The sequence below is a fragment of the Oryx dammah genome, unplaced genomic scaffold (genome assembly GCF_014754425.2).
Source record: "Oryx dammah isolate SB20612 unplaced genomic scaffold, SCBI_Odam_1.1 HiC_scaffold_8, whole genome shotgun sequence".
Taxonomy (NCBI): domain Eukaryota; kingdom Metazoa; phylum Chordata; class Mammalia; order Artiodactyla; family Bovidae; genus Oryx; species Oryx dammah.
Window position 1 is genome coordinate 48,117,755 of NW_024070192.1, and position 24,018 is coordinate 48,141,772.

At 48.6% G+C, this 24,018-nt stretch overlaps 1 protein-coding gene and 1 long non-coding RNA gene across 6 annotated transcripts in view; one reads left to right on the plus strand and one right to left on the minus strand.

Annotated features, from left to right (window-relative positions):
• Window positions 1-23,413, plus strand: part of HNF1B (HNF1 homeobox B) — a 62,860-nt gene extending 39,447 nt beyond the window's left edge. For 2 of the 5 annotated variants that reach the window (XM_040244088.1, XM_040244086.1), the window contains exons 6-9: window positions 5,269-5,401; window positions 9,931-10,125; window positions 13,470-13,588; window positions 22,473-22,968. In XM_040244088.1, the coding sequence (XP_040100022.1) occupies window positions 5,269-5,401; window positions 9,931-10,125; window positions 13,470-13,588; window positions 22,473-22,493 (468 nt within the window). In that variant the 3' untranslated portion in view covers window positions 22,494-22,968. Of the gene's footprint in view, window positions 1-5,265; window positions 5,402-9,930; window positions 10,126-13,469; window positions 13,589-22,472 lie in introns of all 5 variants that reach the window. The other 3 variants (XM_040244085.1, XM_040244087.1, XM_040244089.1) reach the window with 3 other exon arrangements.
• LOC120866398 lies at window positions 20,517-22,710 on the minus strand. Its single transcript, XR_005721649.1, has 2 exons — window positions 22,621-22,710; window positions 20,517-20,689 (listed from the first exon to the last, which is right to left on the minus strand). It is a non-coding gene; the product is annotated as an uncharacterized LOC120866398 (long non-coding RNA).
• Window positions 23,414-24,018: the final 605 nt, after the last annotated feature.

The window sequence follows — 24,018 nt, forward strand, 5'->3', positions numbered from 1 at the left end:
TGGCGGAAGGTGGTGAAGCTTCTGGCCCTGGGGTTTTGAAGGCCACTGGGCGCCCATGAAGATCATAACACAGAACGGTGTGTAGGGTGGGGCAGTGCTTATTGGGGGGAGAGTGGGAAATACCGACTTTGAAGTTTGCAATGACCGGGTTCCAATCCCAGCTCCGGCACTTAATAGCCATGTAGCCTTGGCCAGGTTCTAAGCTCTTTCTTTCTCGTCTATAAAATGTGGGTAATAACACTAGGGTTGTTGGCGGAACAAATATGATAACATGAGAGGTACTCAGCACTGTGTTTGGGACGGTAAATATTCAGTGAATGACAGCATGGTGGTTCTTAGGTGAATATCAGTATTATTTTCCCCTCAATGACGTTTTCTCTACCAGTAACCACAGCCTACCCTCTCAGATGTCAGCTGAGCACCCCGGTGAGGAATAGTCTAGCTGATGCTGAATTTTCAAGGTTCTAAGCCGCAAGCAACACCAGCGCACCCCGGGGAGGGTGGCTTCCGAGACAACACGAGCGTGACGACACTGGGAAGGCTAGGATGTGGAAAAGTTGACTCTTCGGGTCATGCTCTGTGTTTCGGGGGAGGGAGGAGCTGCGGATTCCTGGCTTCCGAGCCCGAGGTGGCACCCTGCACCCTCAAGGTGTCTGACCCAGAGGCAGGTGGGGGGCAGGGCAGGGAAGCGAGGCCATTTTAGACCTTGACGTGTGCACCGTGTAGGCAACACAGGAATGGTGAGTCATAGGTGATTGAGTCCCCAGCTCCCTGGAGGAAAAACAAAGTGTAGTTTCCGAGGGGAGTGCCAACTCTGGTCTGGGGACCTGAGCCGATGACTTCCTGGTCGTGGGCTCTGCAACAGGAGACAAAGATGCTTCTATGGGGAAAAAAAAAAAGATGCTTCCATGGGAGGCATTTGCAGCCCCCTTGCCCACCCCTCATCCCTTAAGCTTCTTCTTTGGCTGCCTCGGGAGACCCAAGGATTGCCCAGACTTCCCCGGAGGAGGGGGCGCCTTGAGGGAGAGATCATGGCTTCCCAGTGGAGGACATGTAGAGGGAGACCTCTCCTGTTGCTTGAAGGTCCTTGGTGTTTCCCTGTGAGCCCTTCTTTCCTTCCTCCTGAGAAGTGAACGGCCTCGCCCAGGCTGGGGCGCTCCACAGGCAGCCTCAGGACACGCTCTTTTCTTCCTCTTCTGCTCGACAGCGCCCTAATGGGCAGTCTGTTATTGGATTGATGATTGACCAGGACAGCACACCTCAACGTTAGCAAACACCTGGAAGCTTGTTTGCAGCGACCAGCTTTTCACTAGTTTCCAACACCCTGGCTCGTATGTTATGTCACTATCGCTGGATGCCCAAATTCAGGAGTCTGTTTTTGGTTAATATGTAATGAGCCCATCGCAGATCTTGGTCCACCAAAGACAGGAGTGGAGAGGATGGTTAAAAATAACGCCAGCAAGGGAACCAGTGTGCCCATGTCTTGGGCTGTGTTGTTTATCAGCCGAAGGATGGACGTTGCCTAATTTCAGTTTCCTCATCTGGAAAATGGGGGATAACAATGCCTGCGTCATCAGGGTGGGGCGAGGATTGCTTGTAATTCTGCTGTTTTGGGGGTGAGCCCCAGCCAGGGAATGGCAGTCTCTGTGTGCTGACTTCAAGTAGAATGTGCATTTGAAATCATCCCCCAGGTATTGGTTTTGGAAACAAGGGTGACCCATTTGAGCTTTCTTTTGCACTCCAGGGACCCCATCCCATTCCCGAGTGACACACGTCCACAAAGAGCTGGCCAGCTTTCAGGTTGCAGTCTGTGAGTTTTGAACCTTGTGTTTTAGAAAAGCACACACCTGATACTCTCACGGCATCAAAGCAACAGACCCCCATGGTGAAAAGCTCAGCCCTAGAGGCAGATCGCCTGCCCTTCATGGCCAATGTACCACTTGCGCACATTTCTTAATTTCTCCAAACTTCCGTTCCCTTGTCTGCAAAGGAGGGGTAACAGTATCAACCGCATAAGCAGTAGGCATGTGAGGCACACAGCAAAGGAGTGCAGAAGGCAACGCTGATACCATCCACACTCTCCAGATTACCCTGTGAGGATGGTGACTGATACTCTTGGCAGCTCCCTGTCTTCCATCAGTTCTGGAGGCAAAGAGGTGATGGTTGCGTTTTATCCATTGTTTTTATGACATTCATTTTTTCTCTTTTTTTTGATGTGGATCATTTTTAAAGTCTTTATTGAATTTGTTACCTTTTCTTTTTTTTTTTTTTTTGGCCTCGAGGCATCTGGGATCTTAGTCCCCTAACCAGGGATGGAACCTGCAACCCCTGCATTGGAAGGTGAAGTTTTAACCACTGGACCACCCAGGAAGTCCCAATGGTTGCATTTTAGAGTAGGAAGGAACTTGACCAAGGTGATCGCCCAAATAGGAAGGAAATAGAATTGGGGGTCCAGCAAAGCTGGGTCTGGATTCTGGCTTCCTTGCTTGCTAGTCAGGTGACACAGAGCTTCTCTCTCGACTCTTTGGAGGCTCAGTTTCCTTGTTCTGTGGCAGTGGTTTAGTTGCTCAGTCATGTCCAACTCTTGCCACACCATGGACCGTAGCCCGCCAGGCTCCTCTGTCCATGGGATTCTCCAGGCAAGAATACTGGCGTGGGTTGCCATTCCCTTCTCAGGGGATCTTCCCAACCCAGGGACTGAACCCTGGTCTCCTGCATTGCAGGCAGATTCTTTACAGACTGAGCCACACGGGAAGCCCCTCTTAATCTGTAAAACAGGGCAATGATCATAATGGCTTCCTACATGTGTCCTTATCTATTGAGGACAATCAGTGAAAGCACTTTAGAAACATTAAGGCTGGGGGTGGGGCACAGAGGCTCAAGGAGGCGGGGCTAAATGAGCACTTACAGCTGAGTCACACTGTTGCAGAGCAGAAGGCAACACAGCATAGCAAAGCAAGCATCCTCCAACTGAAAAGAAAATTCTGCTTTACATGAATGGTTTAAAGAAAAGCAACACTAAAGCCATACACGTTTTGTTTTTATTATCAGCACCTACTTTTCTCTTTCACCATTGAAACCAAACATTGAAATGGCAGAGATTACTGTCACTCCATTGACTTTCTGCAAAGGACTGCATTACTCAAGAGAGTCTGAAGGCAGGTCACTGATTTTTTTTTTTTTTTTATGACTCTGACATTTTGAAAAACAAGTCCGGCAAACAAGCTGGTTCTCTCTTGTTTGATGTGGTCAGAATTCCTTCTTGGTCACGTGCCCCCTAACTCACAAAGTGATGCTCATTTTAAAAACACAAACAAACCTGTTTGGGTTTTTTTTCTTTCTTTCTTTCTTTCTTTTTCAAATTCACTTTGGAAGCTATGGGATTGATCAGAAGGGCAGGCAGGAGATAGTGTCTTCCAGGAGTACTGGTGTGAGAGCTATAATCTGAGGAGCTCTGGGACACAAGGAAAAGGTGACTCAAACATCTGATGTATGTATCCCAACCCTAAGCCACCTGTGAGCATTCCTGGTGCCATCAAGAATGTCTGGGTTAGTTCAGAGTGAGGGGGGAACAGTCCTTTCTTAGTAATAATTTTTAAAATTATTTTAAAACCGCAAAAAGTAAGCTACTTAATCATGAATAAAAGTATGTTGTGTGTATGTGTGTGTGTGTGTAGAACTGAAAGCTCCTTGTAATTCACGGGGAAATAGTGGAAGTGTTTCTGATAACATAGAATCAAATTAAGCATGTCTATTACATCTGTTACTGGTTAATACTATTCAGAAAGTTCTAACCCATGCAATATGACACATAGACATATTACCACTAGCAAGGAGGAGAGACCTTTTTAGCATTATATGCTTGCAATGCCATTATATATACACTCGGGAAAATGATAGTCATTAAGGAAAAGACACTATCAGGAATAAATGAAAGGATTCAATCCTTAATAAAAGGAATCAGAGTGGCCTTGGATAAAATACACAGAACTCAGTAGCTTTCTCTTACTAATCTGTCGTTAAAATATAATGATGAAACAGAGTGGGAGTACCTGGGACCAAGCCTTATTTAGTAGCTTTGTCATCACGATAGTAGCTCCTTGAAAGAAAAAAAAAGTGGAGGGGATGTTTGTTTTTAATGTAGAGTAGAGATTTGAGAAAAGCAGAGAAGCCCAATAATGGATAATGACTGATCTCCCCCAGACAGACCTTAGTAATAATTGCAGGGGAAGAGCCCTCTGTAAAAGGTAAGAACTTGAATTTTAGAGTCAGACAGACCTAGGTTGGAATAGCAGAGGTATCACTTATTAGATTGTTGGTTGTTGGTTCTCAGGTAATATGCATGTCTACTCTGAGCCTGTTTTTTCGTTCGTGAAATGGGAATGGCAGAAGCCTCTGCCTCACGGGTATAGTGAGGTTTGTGAGTTAATCCATGAGTAGTGTTTCCCAGATCCTGTACTCAGTGAAAGCTTCCATGTACTCTAGGCTCTAGACCTGGGCCCTAATCTGCTCCACTAGGGAACCCCAGGGCATTTCTCCAGTTATTATTTGTAGCAATCATGTATTTTTAGCACCCAATAATATAGACAGCATAGAGCAGAACAGAGGATACTTTCTTTCCTTTTTTTCTTTTTAATTTCATTTTTTAAACTTTTTTCTTTTACATTGGAGTACCCCTAGTTAACAATGTTGTAACAGTTTCAGGTGGACAGCAGAGGGGCTCAGCCATACATATCCATGTATCCATTCTCCCCCAAACTCCCCTCCCATCCAGACTGACTTATAACATTGAGCAGAGATCCCTGTGCTACACAGTAGGACTTTGTTGGTTATCCATTTTAAATATAGCAGTGTGTACATGTCCATCCCCAACTCCGTAACTGATCCTTCCCAGCCTCCTCCCCTCCTGAGAACCATAAGCTCATTCTCTAAATCTGTGAGTCTCTTTCCAGAACCATTGCCAACATGAACCAGTGACAATCATATCACACACGTGGGCTGAAGAATCTCTAAGACAGGCTGGTGATTCAAAGGAAATCAACAAAAATGCACATGAGGGAAGGGATTATGGTCAATATTACTTACTTCTCTCTCCTCTGCATCTAGAACAGTGCCTGTCCCTCAGTTGGTGCTTAATAATTGTTACTGAATGAATGCATGAATGCACCAGTGATTTAGCTGTGCCAAGGAATTGCTAAGCGATGTCATTTTGGACACTGCTCTTTCCTGGGTTCCACTCATGCCGCTCTTGTTTTTTCTCTCCAGCAGATCTCAGTCTCGGGAGGAGGTTTGCCCCCTGTCAGCACCTTGACGAATATCCACAGCCTGTCCCACCACAATCCCCAGCAATCTCAAAACCTCATCATGACCCCCCTCTCTGGAGTCATGGCCATTGCACAAAGTAAGCTCTGTTCTTGGTCAGAAAACTTGGGGGCAGGGAGGAGTGCTTTGGGAAAGGAGTCAACCTGATTAAAAAAAAAAAAAAAACAGTAAAGAAGATATTCTTCCAACTCATCCACCACTTGTAGGTTTGATTCAACTCATTCGTTCCTTATCTCTCTCTTCACGATTTGGATTGTTCAGCCTAAAATTAGAAGAAATTAGGGAATGGAGTTGAATCTGGGTCATAGCCCACCAGCTGGGCATCTTGGGTCGAATCATTGCATCTTTATGGGGGTCAGTCTTCTCATCTGTAAAATGGGTTGTTGGGGCAATCCAATGACTGGGTACATAGACACGCTTGTACGTTGATAAAGTATGAATATGTATAATAGCGTAGCTTCTATTTTTGTCCAGTGTTCATTCCTATCCCTGAGTGTGTGGTGGGTTTTCCGGGAGGTTGGGTTTTGCTGATGTTTCTTTGTGTTGTTTGAGGTGGAGTAAGACATGAGGGGTTCCCTTCTTTTTTTTTTAAATATAAGATTTATTAATTGATTGATCGTATTTTGGACACGCCCCCATGGCATGGCATTTGGGATCTTGGTTCCCCAGCTAGGGATTGAACCTGTACCCCTGTAGTGGAAGTGCGGTCTTAACTACTGGAAAGTCCATGGGCTTCCTTCTTAATGGGGAATTCTGTATGGTCAAATGAGACCTCTTTGGCAGGTGGTAAAAACATACTGAGAAGGAGCTCTGCGTGAAACTGTCATAGCATCTCTGAGCCTTGACAGATTTAAAGAGAAATAGATTGTTTGTGCCCAGGCCTGAAGATAGAGCGAGGCGTCAGGTCCTTCTAGCCCTGGAGGCTCACCTTCCACAGCCAGTCTGTCCCCATCCATCACTGATGGGCCATTTCAGCGCAAGAAGGCTGCCATGGGTGTGCCTGTGGATGCTGCTCTCAGAGTAATGACATTGATGCGTATTCAGTGTATTTTCAGCCTTGTGTTGACAGCTCAGGCCAAGCCTTCCCTGTGATCCAGGGAGCACCTATGAGAGGTCTTGGGGATAGCTATGGGAGGTACATTTCCCATCTTGCTTCTACCCTGGGGATCACCTGCTGTCTTTGTGGCCTCCCTGTGTCCAGTGCCCATGTGAACCACTTTTTTATTTGTTCCTGCCTTTTTTGCTCCTCTATCCACTCTTCCTAAACCTTATCTAGCCTCAGATCACTTCTGAAGGGATGGACTTTTGTGCTCCTTGAGGTCAAAACAGAGCCAGGCCCATAGGAGTCACCTGAGTTTATTGAATGAGTGCATTTGGCCCCCTCTCTGTCCTCAGCTGCTGGGAAACTGACGCCCTCCCCACTTAGTTTTATAAAAGGAACCTTTAGAGGACTCACAAAATTTAAAAAGGTATTTTAAATTTGCTGCCTTTTCACAGGGACATCTCCAGGAATATTGTAACCACACTAAAACCAGGGTTTGAGAATGAGATCAGATTCCTGAAACCAGCTTGCTTGACTTCTAGGAGATTTGATTAAAAGGCCCATGGATAAGATATCTCATCTCTCTCTCTCTCTACAACCAAAACTATACACAAACTGTCCCATTTACCTTCTTTCTTCGCACCTCCAGGTTTGGCTGACACACACAGTTCTATATTTTCTTAGGCACTATCTGTATTAAAATTTTCCCTGGAGCTGTTACACTTTTTTTTCATTTTGTGCCTCCTAATTTTTCTCACCTATAATTCTCTCTATCTTCTTATAATAATCTGATTTTCCAATTGCAGACAGCCAATACCAGAGTGCACTGACCTTAGATGGGTGTGTGTGTGTGTGTGTACTTGGAGTGGGGAAAGCACGAAGTATGATGAGGGTCACTAGCAAACATGCTTGAGACACAGCAGTCGTAGCCCAGGGAGTGTCAGAATGAAGACTCGGTTATGGAGTCCAAGCTTGTTCTGTTCTCTGCACCACAGGCCAGTAAATCGAGAGACAAGTTGTTGGGGAATAAATAGCCAACTCCTGTCCTGTTGAGCGGGGCTTCCCAGGTGGTACTAGTGGTAAAGAGCCTGCCTGCCAATGCAGGAGACAAGGGTTCAATCCCTGGGTTGGGAAGATGCCCTGGAGGAGGGCATGGCAACGCCCTCCAGTATCCTTGCCTGGAGAATCCCTTGGATAGAGGAGCCTGGTGGTGGGCTGCATTCCATAGGGTTGCAAAGAATCGGACACGACTGAAGCGAGTTAGCACACACATCCTGTTGAGTATGTGGGCCCTGCTTGGTGACTGCAGAGGCCCAAGAAGAACATGATAACAGACTCCCCAGCAGTGCCAATTCATCATTCCCTACTCACCTGTTGGACTGGATAACATGCTTCTTAAGCAGGAACCAGTGCCCAGAAAACAGATGGGAAAGCCAAGAGTCACACTCTGCGGGAGCTCGAATGACATCAGTGGCTTTCCATCCTGGAACTGAGGCACATTAGGGGCACAGCCTGTGTTGAAAATAAAATTCCTGGGCCTCACCTCCAAAGGGTCTGACTCATTATGTCTTGGGTGGGGCCGAGGAATGTGTATTTCTTAAAGGGCTCCTCAGGACGACTCAAAAACAATAGGCTGGTTGCAGAACTAGTCCTCCAATGCCATCCACTCCAGATGGCATCATTTGCTTCTCTAGGCAGAGACTTCCTGAAAAGAGCAGTGGCGATGGGCTTGGGGAGAAAACAGCAAATCCACGGGGCTCCCTTGGAGTCTGAGACCTTATGGAAAAGTTAGGAAACAGATCAAGGTGTCAAGTGAGACAGCGCCTGGAGGAGAAGCCGAGCCCTTGGGGAGTTAGAGATAGTGCTGTTCTGAGTGATCAGAGGACCCCTCCTTCCCAGCCCCACCCAGGAGAGCCAGGAGGGGGCTTATTCCCCTTCCCTTCTCTGCTCACCTTTTAGGTTTCTGATAACGGTATCAGCTAAAGCTCTGAGCAGGCAATTGTTGAGGCCTCTGTGCTATCTCCACGGAGCACTTCCCCCTCCTGTGAACCTGCTTATGGAACCCTCTCCAGCTCAGGAAAGGCTCTCTAAGTGTCTATTCCCGCATCTGCCTAAAAAGAGATCTTTTTTCTGGGTTTCCATCTTCAGCTTGTTCTAGCCCTCCCCCCACCATTTCCCAGAAAAAAGTGAAAGAAAGTGGAGTCACTCAGTCGTGTCCGACTCTTTGTGACCCCATGGACTGTAGCCTACCAGGCAAGATTCTCCAGGCAAGACTACTGGAGTGGGCTGCTATTTCCTTCTCAGGGGATCTTCCCAACCCAGGGATCAAACCCGGATCTCCCGCATTGCAGACAGGCACTTTACCATCTGAACCACCAAGGAAGCCCCCCCGCCCCCCGCAAATGAGGTCAAATCAAAGGAAACTTGGCAACTCCAAGAAAGATGTTGGGAGTATCTTTCTCCTCATCCTCCCATCCCCAGCCCCATCCCACTTCAGCTACCTGCCCCAGAATCCTGCCCAGGGAGCCAACGGACGGTGGGTACCAGGGACCTGATCTTGGCAGCACGGGCCCCAGTTCTAAAGAGACCTCAGGATATAGACACAATACAGAACCACGGAGGTCCCCGTCCTCCAGAACAGAGAGATGGCAGCACCTACTGTAACCACCAGCCTTCAGCTTATTACTTCCTCCTTCCAGTACCTGGTCCTTCCATTGCCACCAGCCCTGTGCTGCCAGATGAGACACTCTTCACAGACTGGCTGAGTCGCAGTCTTTTATCCCCTTCTGTGCTCTGGTTAAGAGAATGAGCATCTGACCTCTCTCAGGTCATTGCACAGCCAGCCGAAGGAGGGTCTTCAAGCTGCACACCTCTAGGACTGTGGAGGAGGTTTTGTCTTTTTATCAGAATGTGGACCCCTGCACACTCCTGCCCCCTGCTGGACAGACATATCTGGGCAGTAATCTGTACCTTAGAGTGGACACCTATAACTCAGTCCTGAGTGCAGCAGGGCAAGCCTCCCTCAGAGCCAGACATGGATGGAGTGGGCAGATATATTGTTGTTGTTCAATCACTCAGTCTTGTTCGACTCTGCAACCCCACGGACTACAGCACTCCAGGCTTACCTGTCCTTCACCATCTCCCAGAGTTTGCCCGAGTTCATGTCCATTGAGTCAGTGATGCCATCCAACCATCTCATCTTCTGTCATCCCCTTCTCCTAGCTTCAACCTTTCCCATCATGAAGATCTTTTCCAATGAGTGGGCAGGCATAGAGCGCTGCAACCCCAAGGGGGCTACTTTGGGAAACAGGACAATTTTCAGACCTGTTGAAACCCCATTTCCATCTACAGCTGTCTGTGGAATGTGGGCGAGTCACCTTATCTCTCTAAGCCTCAATTTTTCGATCTATAAAATGGGTCTATAAAATCGCTTCGCAGGTAAGCTCTTATGTAACAGCCTCAACCCAGTGCTGGCAAACAGCAGGGGTTCTGTTGATGACTGTTCAAGTCTGTTCACCTTTGCTCATCCCTAAAGCCATCTCTGATCCTTCCTCTCGTTCCCACAGGCCTCAACTCCTCCCAAGCTCAGAGCGTCCCCGTCATCAACAGTGTGGCTGGCAGCCTGGCAGCCCTGCAGCCCGTCCAGTTCTCCCAGCAGCTGCACAGCCCTCACCAGCAGCCCCTCATGCAGCAGAGCCCGGGCAGCCACATGGCCCAGCAGCCCTTCATGGCTGCGGTGACCCAGCTGCAGAACTCACACAGTAAGGACCCGAGCTCATTGGGGAGGGAGCCCCAAGGGGCTTCGATGGCCAACGTGTTCACTCTCTGTGTCTGAAGTTTCTTGGAAGCTTCCTGGTTTGGTCACTTTTTCCTACCTGTGATCAACCAAGACAATTTCTTTCTTTCATTTTAAAAAAAAATGTGTCTGGCTGCACTGAGTCTTCGTCATGGCACATGGGCCCTTCAGTCTTTGTTACAGTATGTGGGATCCTTAGTTGCAGCGTATGGGATCTAGTTCCCAGCCCAGGGATTGAACCTGGGACCCCTGCATTGGGAGCACGGAGTCTTAGCCACTGGGTCACCTGGGAAGTCCCAAGACAATTTCTTAAGCACAACTCATGCGATACTGTGCCTTTTCTGATCCTCTTCTCTACCCCTGGAATTCCCAGGGGAGATTTTGCAGAGGACAGTTAAGGCCGATACGGGAAGAGACGCTAGAGATAGAGATCTGGGGAGATAATATAAATGTGGCTCGAACCCATGCCCCATTTCCCGCCCTGGTTCCCATGGAAGAGATCCTCAGGCAGGCGCACCCCTTTTCCCAACGAGCCTCACCTTCGCCTTTTCAGTCCAAAATTCCAGGCAGCTGTTATCAGATGATCAGACTTGGCATATAACTTGCCTCCTAAGTGTCTTCTCTGAATTTGAAAAGTCTTCCAGAGTCTCCACACTCTCCGATTTCCACCCCCTAAACATCTCTAATGGAGAACCATGAACATGGTTGGAAAAACCACGTGCACACGGAACATTCGTTTCTGCCCCATGCAGAGAGGCTGCTTCCCACCTCCGATGTTTTCACCTACCTTAAGACTACCTTTCAACCATTTAGCTTTGGGTGTGTTGTTGTTGTTGTTGTTGTTTGCCGTGCTGAGCAACCTGTGAGATCTTAATTCCCCAACCAGGGATCGAACCTATGTCCCCTACCTTGGAAACATAGGATCTTAACTACTGGACCCCCCCGGGAAGTCCCCCTTTCAACCATTTACTTCCCGCCCACCCCTAGCCCCCATTTCTCCCCCTCCTGAGCCCCAGAGCCCCAGCCCTCTGGCTATGTCAGGCTATAGGCCCTTGCCTCCAAGTCTGGGGAGAAAGCATGGGAAGGATGGTTTTCTATCTTCCAGCACAACCCCATGGACATACCTGGGCTGCCTCTGGAATAGAGCAATAGTCTTGCATCAGACAGGCCTAGATTTAAATCCTGGCTCTGAGCCTTAGCAGCTATGTAGCCGGTGGTAATTTCCTCAGCCACTCTCAACTTCAGTTTTTTCATCTTAAAATGGAAATAGTGTACATGTGGAGTCACTATGAAAGTGAAACAAAAGTAGGTAGGAACTGTGTTTGGTGAGCATTAAGAGGTATTAAAATGTGGACTTCCCTGGTGGTCCAGTGGTTAAGACTTCATACTTCCAGTGCAAGGGGTGTGAGTTTGACCCCTGGTTGGGGAACTAAGATCCCACATGCCACGTGGCCAAAAAGTTTGAAGAATGAATACTTAAAAAGAGTTATAAAAATGCAAATAATTATTTATTAAGGGTGGCTAATAGGAGGAGGCAGGGGTGGGAAACAGGATTTCAATTGCTCTTCTGGCTGCGAGTCTGAGGGGCAATGGCTAAGTTCAGCCTCCTTCTATGCTCGGGGCTCCATCCTGCCCCAGGCCTGTGGAGCTGGTTTCTGCATACCATCTCACATTCCAATCACATTTTCGTGGCTTTTAAAAAATCTGCCACAGCCTGCAGCAGAGCCTGGGACCACGTGTGTCACACTGTCCTTCCTTCCCAGCCCTGACAATGTGCTCCCCCCGCCTCACCTGGGCAGGATTCCTCAGTGGCGAGGCTTGGGTGGGACAGAGAGGGGTCACCAGCGACCTGTGGACTGCCGAGGCCCCGCTGTCCTGGCTGGCTCTGAAGAGAGTTCATGGGGCCCCAGACCAGGAAATAACCAGCCTCCCACCAAGGGAAGGACAGGCTGAGACAGCAGGCTGTGACCTTTACCCCCATTCCCTACTGGAGGACTCCTTGGTAGAACCAGCTGGCCCCTCCCTCAAGGCCAAACATCCACCTGCTTTCTGGGTTGGTCACGTGACCTGGAATTTACATGAATCTTATGGATGAACTAACATGAGTCAAAGGTTCCAGACTTGGTGGACACATACTGGGAAAACAAAAAGCGAAAACCACATGCTTCTGGAGCTTTTATTGAAACCTAGGCTCAGGGAGCTTCCCTGGTGGCTCAGACGGTAAAGAATCTGCCTGCAATGTAGGAGATGTGTCTTCCATCCCTAGGTCAGAAAGATCCCCTGGAGAAGGGAGTGGCAACCCACCCCAGTATGGAGAATCCAAAGGACAGAGGAGCCTGGAGGGCTACAGTCTGTAGGGTCGTAAAGAGTCGGACACGACTGAGCGACTCACACTTTTGTCCATCGTACTTCATTTGTGTGATGTCATAAGGCATTTTAATGCAAAGTGGGACAGCCCAAAATTATACTAGTAATGACACCCATGTCTATTTAACAATTATTAATCAATCTACAATTGCTAACATGAGACCTAGGACTTGAGTCACAGCCTGTCCTTCCCTTGGTGGGAGGCTGGTTATTTCCTGGTCTGGGGCCCCATGAACTCTCTCTTCAAGAGAGTTAAATAGTAAGCAACAGGCCAGCTCCTTCATTTTGCCAGCTGCTACGAACTTTTTTGGACTTAAATTCTCAAATGCACCACATATACCCCAGGATCAATTGTGTTTGGGGTGTTTGTTTGTTTTTGTCTTTGGATATTTCTTTATTTACTTGGCTGTGCCGATCTTAGTTGCAGCATGTGGGACCTAGTTCCCTGACCAGGGATCGAACCACGGCCCCCTGCATTGGGAGCCTGGAGTCTTAGCCACTGGACCACCAGGGAAGTCCCAGGATCACTTGCTGATATCCAAGCATCTAATACTTTGAAAGTCAGGGAAAGAAAGTGCTCCCACCATGGAAGCGCCATCCACCTCTATACACCAGGCACTGTGGAAACCTATTTATCTATTTGGTAAACTGCTTTAAACACAATCTCTTTTAATCCAACAACAGATATCATTCCCATTTTACAGAGGAGGAAACTGAGGCTAACTGAGTTGATTAAGGAGCCAGGATTTAAACACATGGCCATTCTTTCTGATCACATCACACTGTCTTGCCCAAACATAACTACCACCCACCCCCACCCCCACCCCCTTTTATCTGCCTGGGGAAAAAGGAACAGTGGTGTGGGATGAGGGGCGGTCTGTAGCTGTGCTTACACTCTTGCGGGACCTGCACCTTGATCTTGTCTTCACTTTGTCTCTGCAGTGTACACACACAAGCAGGAACCTCCCCAGTATTCCCACACCTCCCGGTTTCCGTCTGCGATGGTGGTCACAGATACCAGCAGCATCAGCACACTCACCAACATGTCTTCCAGTAAACAGGTAATGCTGGCGAGAAGGTAAGGGGAGGGGAGGGATGACTGCTGATGTGCAGAGTGCGTGGCAAGTGTGGCCTCGGCCTCAGTGTGGTCCTTCTGAGGCTCCCCGGGTACTTTCTAAAAGAACCCCTGAGGCCACAAGGCAAAGAAGATGGGCCATAGGCTGAAGGGGCTTATTGCTCCCCTAGCCTCCCTAACAAGAGCACTAGAGTAGCGAAGTGTGCTCAGCTGCTGGAGACTGGCTTATACAGAGCCTGCAGGCCCTGGGGTTAAGTATCCCCAGTGGGTTGGTCATGATCCATGGACAGGGTATTTCCAAGGAGAGCTCAGAAAGTCAGACCCTCTGGAGTCTCACGCTTTGCAAGAGGGATCCCTGAGGATTTCCCATCAGTTAACGAATAGAGAAAACGAACAGTGAGTCAGAGGTCCCAAGGCTGGTTCACCCAGTTCAGAACTCATCCTGAACCCCCAGTGCTGTAAGCTCCAGAAAATGACCCGATTCTGCCAACCGACGGGGAGTCCCCAGTAGACAGCCTGGCCTTACCAGGGGCCTGTGTTCACTTGGTGTTTTATAGAGAAGCTCAGAATCAGCTTCCTGGTGCATTGAAAGTGGGGAATCCAGAGGCTTAGTCACCATTTCAGTTGATGACTAATTCCCACCTCCACATACATAGAGGGGATGAGGGTAAAGATGATCCATGGTGAGGCTACAGCTTGGGCAGCTGGACTCGAACGAGACACTGAGAGTTAGGAAACGGGACAAGACGTCAGAACGCAGGTCGCGATTCCAGAGTAACACAATAGGACCTTTTAGTAGCTGGGGTCTGTGCAGTGTGGGAACTGTTTGGCCTTTATTGATTGTTAGATAAGTAGGTAACAACCTTGAACTTCATGTCAGAGGCTCTTGGCAGTGTTTGGTCCTGTGGATGGTTTTTTTATTCCCCATCAAATCACACTTCACCCAGTGTTGATGTGCTCCTGAGCAAGTTCTTTCATGGGCTCAGCCTTCTCTGTTCTTCCTTTGCCCCCATCTCCTCCTGGTCCTGCACTGTCATGAAACAGGTGAATTCAGTTCCTGACTTTGCCACTTGCTCGGTGACCTTGACCTCCCTGAGCCTTCACCTTCCTCATCTCTAAAACAAGTCGTGGCATCTACTTGTTGGGCGGATTTGATTATGCCATGTAGATTAAGTGCCTGGCACATCTTGGGCGCTGAAACGCACATGACCTAGTCCTTCAGGCTGTGGGATGAGGTGGGGTAGGGAGGGAGAGGTGTGTGGGACCCACCTTGCTATCCTTCTCTCACCCATTGGAAGATGAAAGGACAGCCCCCGTTGCCCTGCCCTTCGACTCCTGTGCGATTTCCCACTCTTTGTAGTGAGCAGGGAAAACATTTATCTGTGCTCACCAATCTCAATCAGGGGGGCAGCCAGGCACAGCAGCCCTGCTTGGGAATACCTTCCCCTTTGAAAGGTTTATCAATCCATCTGCCGCTCGGGCAGCCCTGGACAGGGCTGTGATTAATGATTCCTGTCCTTCCCAAGTGACTTTGATGCTTGCTTGTTGAAACAAGTCCTCTGAATTCAGGAAATGGCCTCTTAATCAAAACGCTTCAAGATGCTCTCTGAGATGCTGTACCGGCCCCCAAATGGGACCAAGTGGCCAGCCGACCTTGACGCCACATGAACGAGCTTCTAGAACTACTGTAAAGTCATCTCGAAACCCCCAGACATTTCAGGAGTCTGATGATAGACTCACAGTTCTATAGAATGATGACGATGACATTTAGTATGGCTAACACTCTTCATGAATGCTGTACGGTTTATGCTTCTCGTGAATGTTATCTCATGGTTTTCTTTTTGCCCAAACCTCCTAAGAAGAACAAAGAAATAAATCAAGGCTCAGAGATGCAGGGTAACCTGCCCAAAGTCACAAGAGTCCCTAGATGATATGCTAGGGCTGAACTTCCAGACTTTTGGTCTTAGGCTCTAAATCCTGGACTTTTCCCACTTAGACACTACTCACCTTCCAATACCGATCTTTTTATTTATTTTTCACTGCACTGGGTCTTCACTGCTGCACACGGGCTTTCTCTAGCTGCAGCGAGCAGGGACTGCTCTTCCTTCCTATGGAGGCTTTTCATTGAGGTAGCTTCTCTTGCAGAGCACAGGCTCTAGGACACACAGGCTTCAGTAGTTGAGGTGCAGGGACTTAGCTGAGCCAAGGCTTGTGGGACCTTATTTCCCAGACTAGGAATCAAACCCGTGGCCCCTGCATTGGCAGGCAAATTCTTAACCACTGGACCACCGGGGAAGTCCTGGCAATACCCGTCTTTAGTCACTGCTCTTGTGGTCTGTAACAGTCAGGAACAAGAGTAAAAATTAAACCTACACAACTATATTCCAGTCAGGAAATGTTCTTCCTGCAAACAACAGGAGAAGAGAGGGTAGGAAAGATGGAATGAAATAAGAGGAGAGTGAAGATGCTGCCTCCTGGCAGCAGGAGGAACCCAAGGGGAGGAAAAGTTGTACACACTCTGTTCTGAAGGCAAAGGGTCAGAAGTGAGTTTCAGAAGAGAATTGGTGACAATTCTGCTTTTTTTGTTGTTTGAAAGTGTTCTTTTCCAAAAAGAGTTTTAAGACTATTGCTAGGAATCAGGAGCCCATCACGTAAGGAGAGGAAGATTCCTTGGCCAAATGTGTTGGGGGAACAGCTGGGTTTAGCAGAAACCCCACAGGACAGGGCTTCTCAGAATCTCTCCTGTGCCAGTGTGGGCATTGAACCGGGATGCATCCCGGGCAGGGCTGCTTTAGAGGCATCATAGAATGCTAGGAAAAGCCAACGGGTCTGAGCCAATCCTGGCTCCTTCACACCTGCTCCATGACCTTGGGCAGTTAATTCAGGGGTGTGAGTCTCGGGTTCTTCATCTCTGAAGGGGAAGCTCCCACCTCCCTCATACAGAATATTCAAAGTGCCTGAAGATCATGCCTGGTACCGAGTCATGTGCTTGAAGTGACAGCTTCCTTCCTGTTCCTACCCCTTTCTGTGTGTAATCCCTTAGAAGACACCTTACATTAGCTCCTTCCGGATTGAACTCGCTGCTTGGTCTGCACGTGGTCAAAGGAGGTTCTCACAATAACATGTCTCAGGGTTAGGACCATTTCTCTGACACATCCTGCCTCCTGGGCCGGGGCTCCAGATCCCTGCTTCCCACTCTCCTGCTTTCACCCACCTCCCAGGAAAAAAAAAGCCAATAGTTCAGGGCCTTTCAAAGCACCCAAGCCCTTTGTGTGTGGCCAAATGCCTGGGCTTTAGTAGATGTTCAGTAAATATGAAAGAGTGAGTGAATGAATGAATGAGTGAGTGAATGAGTGAGTGAGTGAGTGACTGAATGAGTGAATACATTTAAATCTAGCATTTTTTTTTTGAGTACCTCCCATTTGCCATGTAGCACTCCAGTTGATTTTCCATCTTACCATTCCTGGCTAACCCTCCTGCAAGGTAGAAATTTTTATGCCCAATTTACAGAGCTGAAAACGGAGGTTCAAAGATGGGGCAGAATCTGGCTAGGCGTACAGGATGGTAAATCTGGAGCTAGAGTTCCAGACTTTGGTTCTTCTCACTCCAAATCCACTCTACAACACTCACCTTCTAAGATCCATTTTTAAAGAGCTTATAAAAATGACTCAAGGTTATGCTGGCATGAGGCTAAAGTCAGGATTTGACCTTGTCTCCCAGTGTTTTCCATTGTCAGGACAGGCATGCCGCAAGACCTTGTGGATCATGTTTCAGAAACCTCAGGCTGGAACTTTCTTGCTGGGAATCCTTAGCAGCTACTGCCCTCTGTCCTTTCCAGAGCCTGTCTCCTGTAACCAACCACGCCCCCCAACCCCCAATGAGTCCTGGCGAGTTACCATCTGAGTGGGTCTCTGCCTGAGCCTCCTGCAAAAACAACAGCCCTCCAGCCTGGAAACCAGACCACAGCAAGCACCAGCCTTGGCTAAAACAAGTGTGGGCAGGCTGTGAGCAGACTCCTGTTTCCACAACTCTACCCACTGCTCCACTTCCTAGTTTATATAGAGAGAGGTCAGGAGAGGACCACCAGCCCCCTACCCCCACACTCTGCCCAGAGCAGTCACCCATCAGGGGTGCTGATGAGAAGGAGGTGGGCAGCCTCATCATAAATCCCTTGAAGCTACACCCACCCTGCCACCCCCTCCCACCCCTTCCCCACACGCTCCTGACCTTCCCCCCACCTCCCATTGGTGAGGCAGTGTGGGCTTGACGGTAAAGAGCCAATGTGGGAATTAGACAGATCCCCGTCCCCAGCTTCTGCCACTTTCTACCTATGTGACCAAAGGCAAAGGTCCAGCCTCTCTGAACTTCAGTTTCCTTACCTGTAATATGAAGATAACGATTCCTCCTTTGTGGGATCATTGAAAGGGCAAAATGCAATAAAACTTGTAGAACACTCAGCTCAGTGGTTGGCTGGGAACACCCAGTCTGTGGCAGCTGGGTCAACCTTGGCTTTACCTGAGGGTAACCTTGGGTGTCCCTCGAGCTTAGGAAGGAGGATTTTAAATGGTAAAGGGCATTTATTTCCCCCTGGTGTCCCACTCAGAAGATAAAAGGCAGTAATCTTATGTAGTGGGTTTTCTGTTGAGACATCCTGGGCAAGTCAAGTTTAAAATCTCTCTAAGCCTCAGTTCCCTCATCCAAAACACTGGAAGTATAATCATTACTTGTAATGAATAGAGCTATCATTAATCTACCTTAATAGATTATTAATAATCATCTGTATTCACTGTCTCTACTTCCTCACCCCCAATTCTTTTTATTTTCTTATTTTTATTGAGGTATAGTTGCTTTATTCTCTGAGTTTCAGCATAGCAATTCACAATTTTTGAAGGTTATACTTCATTTATAGTTATTATAAAATATTGGCTATATTCCAGTATCCATGCTGCACATTAGATCCTTGTGGGTTATTTATTTTATTCACGGTAGTTTGTACCTCTTAATCTCCTCTCTTGCCCCACCCCTCTTCCCTGTCCGCACTGGTAACCACTGGTCTGTTCTCCATACCTGTGAGTCTGTCTCTTTTTTATTATATTCACTAGCTTGTTGTATTTTTTAAATTCCACAGGTAGTGACACCATACAGTGTCTTTCACTGTCTGACTTATTTCACTAAAGCACGATGCCCTCCTAATCCATCTATGCTGTTGCAAATGTGAAATTTCATTCTTTTTTCTATGGCTGCATAGTATTCTATTGTATATACCTAGGAGAGCATTCCAGACTGGCCTTTGTCCCCACATTCCTGAAACCCCTCTTCTCCAGCTCATTAACGTCTCCACATCGCCAGGTCCAGTGGTTACTTCTCAATCTCTGTCTCTGACATAGCCGATCACTCCTTCTTTCTCTCTCTCGAGTCAGGACATTACCCATTCCTGGCTCTCCTCCTATAGCACTGGCCACTCCTCATTTCCTTGCCTGCCAGCTCATCTTTGCAACATTTACTAGTTGAGGGGCCCTGGGACTCATTCTTTGGCCTCTTCTCCTCCATGTTTATTCCTGGGGGATCCCCAGTCGAATGAATTTGGGTCAGGTGTACACGACCATGGGTCTTATCGTTCTGTCTCCAGTACTGACCTCTCCCTTCAGGGCACATTCACAAACCCAGTGCCCCTTTGGCATGTACAGGTGCACGCCTAATATACCTCACCAGCATCTCGGATCAAATCTGCCTAACACAGCAGCTCTTCATTTTGCCCCAGTTTCTCCTGACCCAAATTGCTTTCTGCTTGGGCTTGTCCATTTCCCAAAATGCCATTAGTTATTCAGGTGAGACTCCTGAGAGTACCCGCTATCACTTCACACCCTGCATTCCACATCCCATCCATCAACAAGTTCTGCTAAGGGTCCTTTAAAATGCGTCCTCTACCTGACTGCTGCTTACCCACCCCATTAGTCTTGTGTTCCTGCAGCAGCCCCTAACTTTCCATTCCTGCCTCACAGGGATGGGTGTGCTCTGTTCACCACTCAGCAGCCAGAGTGGTCTCTGAGAAAAGAAAAGCCATCATGTCACTCCCCCCGCCCCTGTCAAAAGTCTCCACTAACTTCTGGTTGTAACCAGACTGAAGCAGAGACTTCCAAGACCCTAGGTGGTCAGACGGAAGCCTCTCCTTCATCTGTCTCTCGGCTTCAGCCACACCAGAGCTGATGGGCTCCCACCGCAGGACTTCCGCTCCTGCGGCACCTTCTGCTAGAGTATTCTGTAGTGTGTATCTTTGCATATGCTCGGCTCAAACCTCAAAGAGTGGGGGGATCACCTCCCGACCCCCCTGCATAATTTCTTCCCCCTTCCCTCTAGTCATTGTGACCTTTTATCATGCTTATTTTTCAATAGTATTCATCTCCTCCTGAATTTTTATGTGATGCATTTCTTAACTCATTCATTGTTCAAAACTCTCACTAAAATGTTAGCTCAGTGGGGGTGGGGGCAGAGTCCCGTTCACAGCTGCATGCCCAGTGCCTGCAAAAGTGCTGAGCATAGGGAAGGCCCACAAAACCGTGTTAAATGAATGAATGATGATTACCTGCCTCAAAGGCATGATGTGAGAATTCTATGGAATATTGCGTGTCAAGGCTTTCCTTAGCAATGCAGCCTGGCACACAGTAGGACCTCAGTAAATGTCAGCTCTTCCCATTATGGATCAGATCTTCTTAGAGTGAGGACGTCCTTAAGAATCCTCCAGCAGCCCCACCCTCCAGAAGAAGGGCTCTGTAGTCACTCGGGGACCCCCAGGCAGGGTCCCCGCGGGGCTGGCTGAGCCGGGCCTCTGTTCTGAGGGAGCCCAGTGTGCCCCTTATCAGATGTTTGTGTTTAGACTCTGAAGGGCGCAAATAACTCTAGTTCCTTTGACAACATTTAGGGCTCTGCCACCATTTTATTATGTGAGCAAACATTTGATAGCTGGGAAGCCCATCCCTAATGACAGGTCATAGAATCTCGCTGGCGTCTGCTTATCTGTTCTTGGTGTTTGCTCTTCCCTTGAAACCTGCAAGGTCACAAGCCGTTTTCTCTCTCCTCCACCTGAAATCTGAAAATTGGAAAAAGCTTGATAGTGAGGAGTAAAGAGACTGGAGAGAGCAGGGGTGGGTGGAGGGAGGAAGAGGAGGCAAAAGATATCAGAGGACCCTGCCCAGGGGCTCAAGAATGCAGAAGGGCCGGAAACCTGTCTCTGCACATGGACGCACCACTCAGCCCTGCTCTGAGGAGCACTGAGGGCGGGTGGAGCAGCCCAGACCAGGGCACCCCGGGCAGCTTAATAAGGACAGTGGTACCAGCACCATGGGGAGGATGGCACGCCTAGCAGCCCATCTAATCCCCCAACAACCTTCATCATAAAGGTGGGGAGACCGAGGCCCAGAGAAAGGAGTTTGAACAAGAGCAAAGCTCGTAGGGATTTCCCTGGTGGTCCAGTGGCTAAGACTCCACACCCGCAAGGCCAGGGGCCCGGGTTTATCCCTGGTCAGGGGGCTAGACATGCCATAGCTAAGATCTGGTGCAGCCAAATAAATAAATATTAAAAAAAAAAAGAAAGAAAAACAAAGCTAATAGAAGGCTCTTAACCTCAGTGTAATGTAAAGAACACTGTCTGGGAGGTCTCCCAGAACTGGTTTGAATCTCTGGCCCCACACTCTCCTAATTCCGAAACCTTGGGCAATTCCTAGACTCTCTTTGACCTTGCTTTCCTAATCTGTGAAATGGACATAATAGCAGCCCCATACAAGGCTATGGCTGGGAGAACTGGTTAATGAGATAATAGTGGGATAAGAGGCCTTTAACAGTGTGATAGATATGTGAACGTGTTGTGTGTGGCTGTGTCTGTGTCTGTGTGTGGAGGGGGGAGTGTTTGAGGGGGAGTCTTGAGAAAATGAACCGTTAAGTCAAAGGGCAGAACCTTCCTCTGAGATGACAACAAAGGGGAAAGGGAAGGAAGAGAAGCGAGGCGCGGGAAAAGGGACTTCCCGGAAGGAAAACGTGAGCTGTGATCTTCCATGACAGTTGAGATGAGCGAGACCCATGGCTCTGGGAGTGGAGGCTGACCCATGTGGGGACCTGGCTCTTCTCAGGGACTCCTCCATGCTGCGTCTCCTGCCCCAACCCACCCAGAAGCCTGGTCTCAAAGGCCTTTAGCCCTTGGATCCCAGTTCTCGGATTTCTTGTCTTGATAGTAGCAAGCATTATGGAAAGCACTTTGCAGTTCCCCACGCTTCTTCCTGTTGGAGCGTTAGTACGTGGTGATTTTCTCTCGTGCTCTGTGGCCTTGGGGCTCAGCATAGACCAGCAGCATCAGCCCAACCTGGGAGCTGATTAGAAATGCAGGTTCTTAGGCCCACCCCCGGCCCACTGAGTCAGAATCTACCTTTAAACAGGATCTCTGCTACTCCATTTGGGAAGGGATCTGGGGGACCCCTGCTCTTAGAGGTCTTAGGAAGAGACCCTTACTTCCTTCAAAAGCAAAAGCTCCTCATCCAGCTGTCATTGCCACCAAACTGAGCAATTTATAAAAAGCACTCTCACAGGAGGAGGACTCCCATTTCAGGATAAAGGTCAGCAAGTTATGACTATTTCAAGGCCATTGGCAATTCACTTCTCTCTTCTGAAGTGGCTAGGGAATCCAGCTCCTAGATTTTCCTAAAGGGAGCGTGTTTCAGGACCAGCCCTGCAAGACTCTGAGGGCCGGGGTCCCCACACCTCCAACCTCCAGCTCTTTGCTGGTTGAATTGGGTCTGAGCTCCCCCAGAGAAGCCAGGTGCTAAGGGCCCAGGTCCCCACCAGAGGCGCACAGCTGAGCTGTCTCTCCTCTCTCTCTGCAGTGTCCTCTCCAAGCCTGGTGATGCCCACACATCACTTACTTTGTGCACAGCAACAAGGACCCTTATTTTCCACATCATCACCCTCTGGGCAGCTGTCACGGAGAAGCGCAGTAACCCGACACACAGCACCTGTGAGAGGTCTGCTCACCTGCTGTCCTGCTGGCGCCTCGGACACTCGCTCTGACAGGCGCAGCCCCTTCTATGCAGTATTGCCACGATGCCTCTCCCAAGAAGTCTGGTCTGTCCTAGAGGCAGGGGACAAAGAAGCAGTGGAAGAGGAAGAGAGAAAGCCGTAGCGTCTACATCACTCTCATCGAACAAACTGAAGTGAAAACTTGAATCTGTTACTGAAATGAGAAGAGGAGGACACGTGCTATTGAACTGAGCCAAACACACTGTAAATATCAGCCACCTCCCCCTGTCCCGCCCCCCATCCTGGCTGATCTGGAGATTTCTTTTAAAGAAGTAAATTTGTCCAATGGGTGTAAACTATAAACTATTGTAATTAAGTGCAATTTCCCCCCTCTACTTCCTCTCCCCTCTGCCCTGTATATAATACTAAAGCATCTATCGGTTTTCTTTGTAAAGGTCAGAGTTGAATTTTCAAAGTGATTCGCCCCCTCTCTCTTTCCCCCACGGAGAAATACCTAAGGCAGAAGTGAAGCCCTTGACCCGCTTCCTCGGCCGTGGACACACACAGAGACTGTGTATTTTGGACTGACTGCCAGCTCACTCTGATCTCCTGATGTTAAGACACACCTCTGGGTCCCTGGAAGGGCTGAACAGAGTGTCAGAGTAGTGTCTTAGCTTCTGGAAGGGTTGGGGGGCCAGCCAGGACAGCCCCAGGAAACGCCAAGGCAGGGACGCTGGCTGTTTGATATAGCACAAGAAAAAGTTGCCCTTTCAGAAAACCTCCCATTAAAACAATTTATTTTACCATGGCCCAGAGTCTCATATTTCTACCTCTGATGCTTTCCCTGCCTTGGTTTCTCCAAGAACCCCTGGCCCCTGGTCTTCTTGGAATTTTCCACTTACTCCACAGGGCTCGCTGCCGCATGTCCCATTGTCTTCGGCCAGCCTTATTGCTAAGGTAAGAAAAGTTTTTTTCCCCCAGTCAGACTCCAATACTTTGTCTTTCTGTGACTCATCGGAGTAGACTTGGAGCCAACTCTTGGTGACTGTTGGTCACAGGAACAGAGGAAAAAGTAGGAAACGTGGAATCACCATGGGTAACATTGTCAGCTCCATTGTAAGCATGAACTCCAACCTTTCTTCCCTCCCATAGGGCTGTTAGTCAGGAGAATGGCTCCTGTGGGTATCACCTCCTGCCTGGGTTCTTGCCTCTGGTGAGGATGGTAATGAAGACAAATAGTCCAAAAGGTGAAAAGCCAGAGGACTAAACACTCTCCAGCAGGGGCTTTGCCACAAATAATCCAGCGTTGACTCTAGGAAGAAGGAGGCTGGACCTTTCCTCCTTGCCGTCTCCAGCACAGACTTACCAGAGTGTGGTTTCTGGCTTCTAGACAGAGCAGTTCCCAAGCTGGCT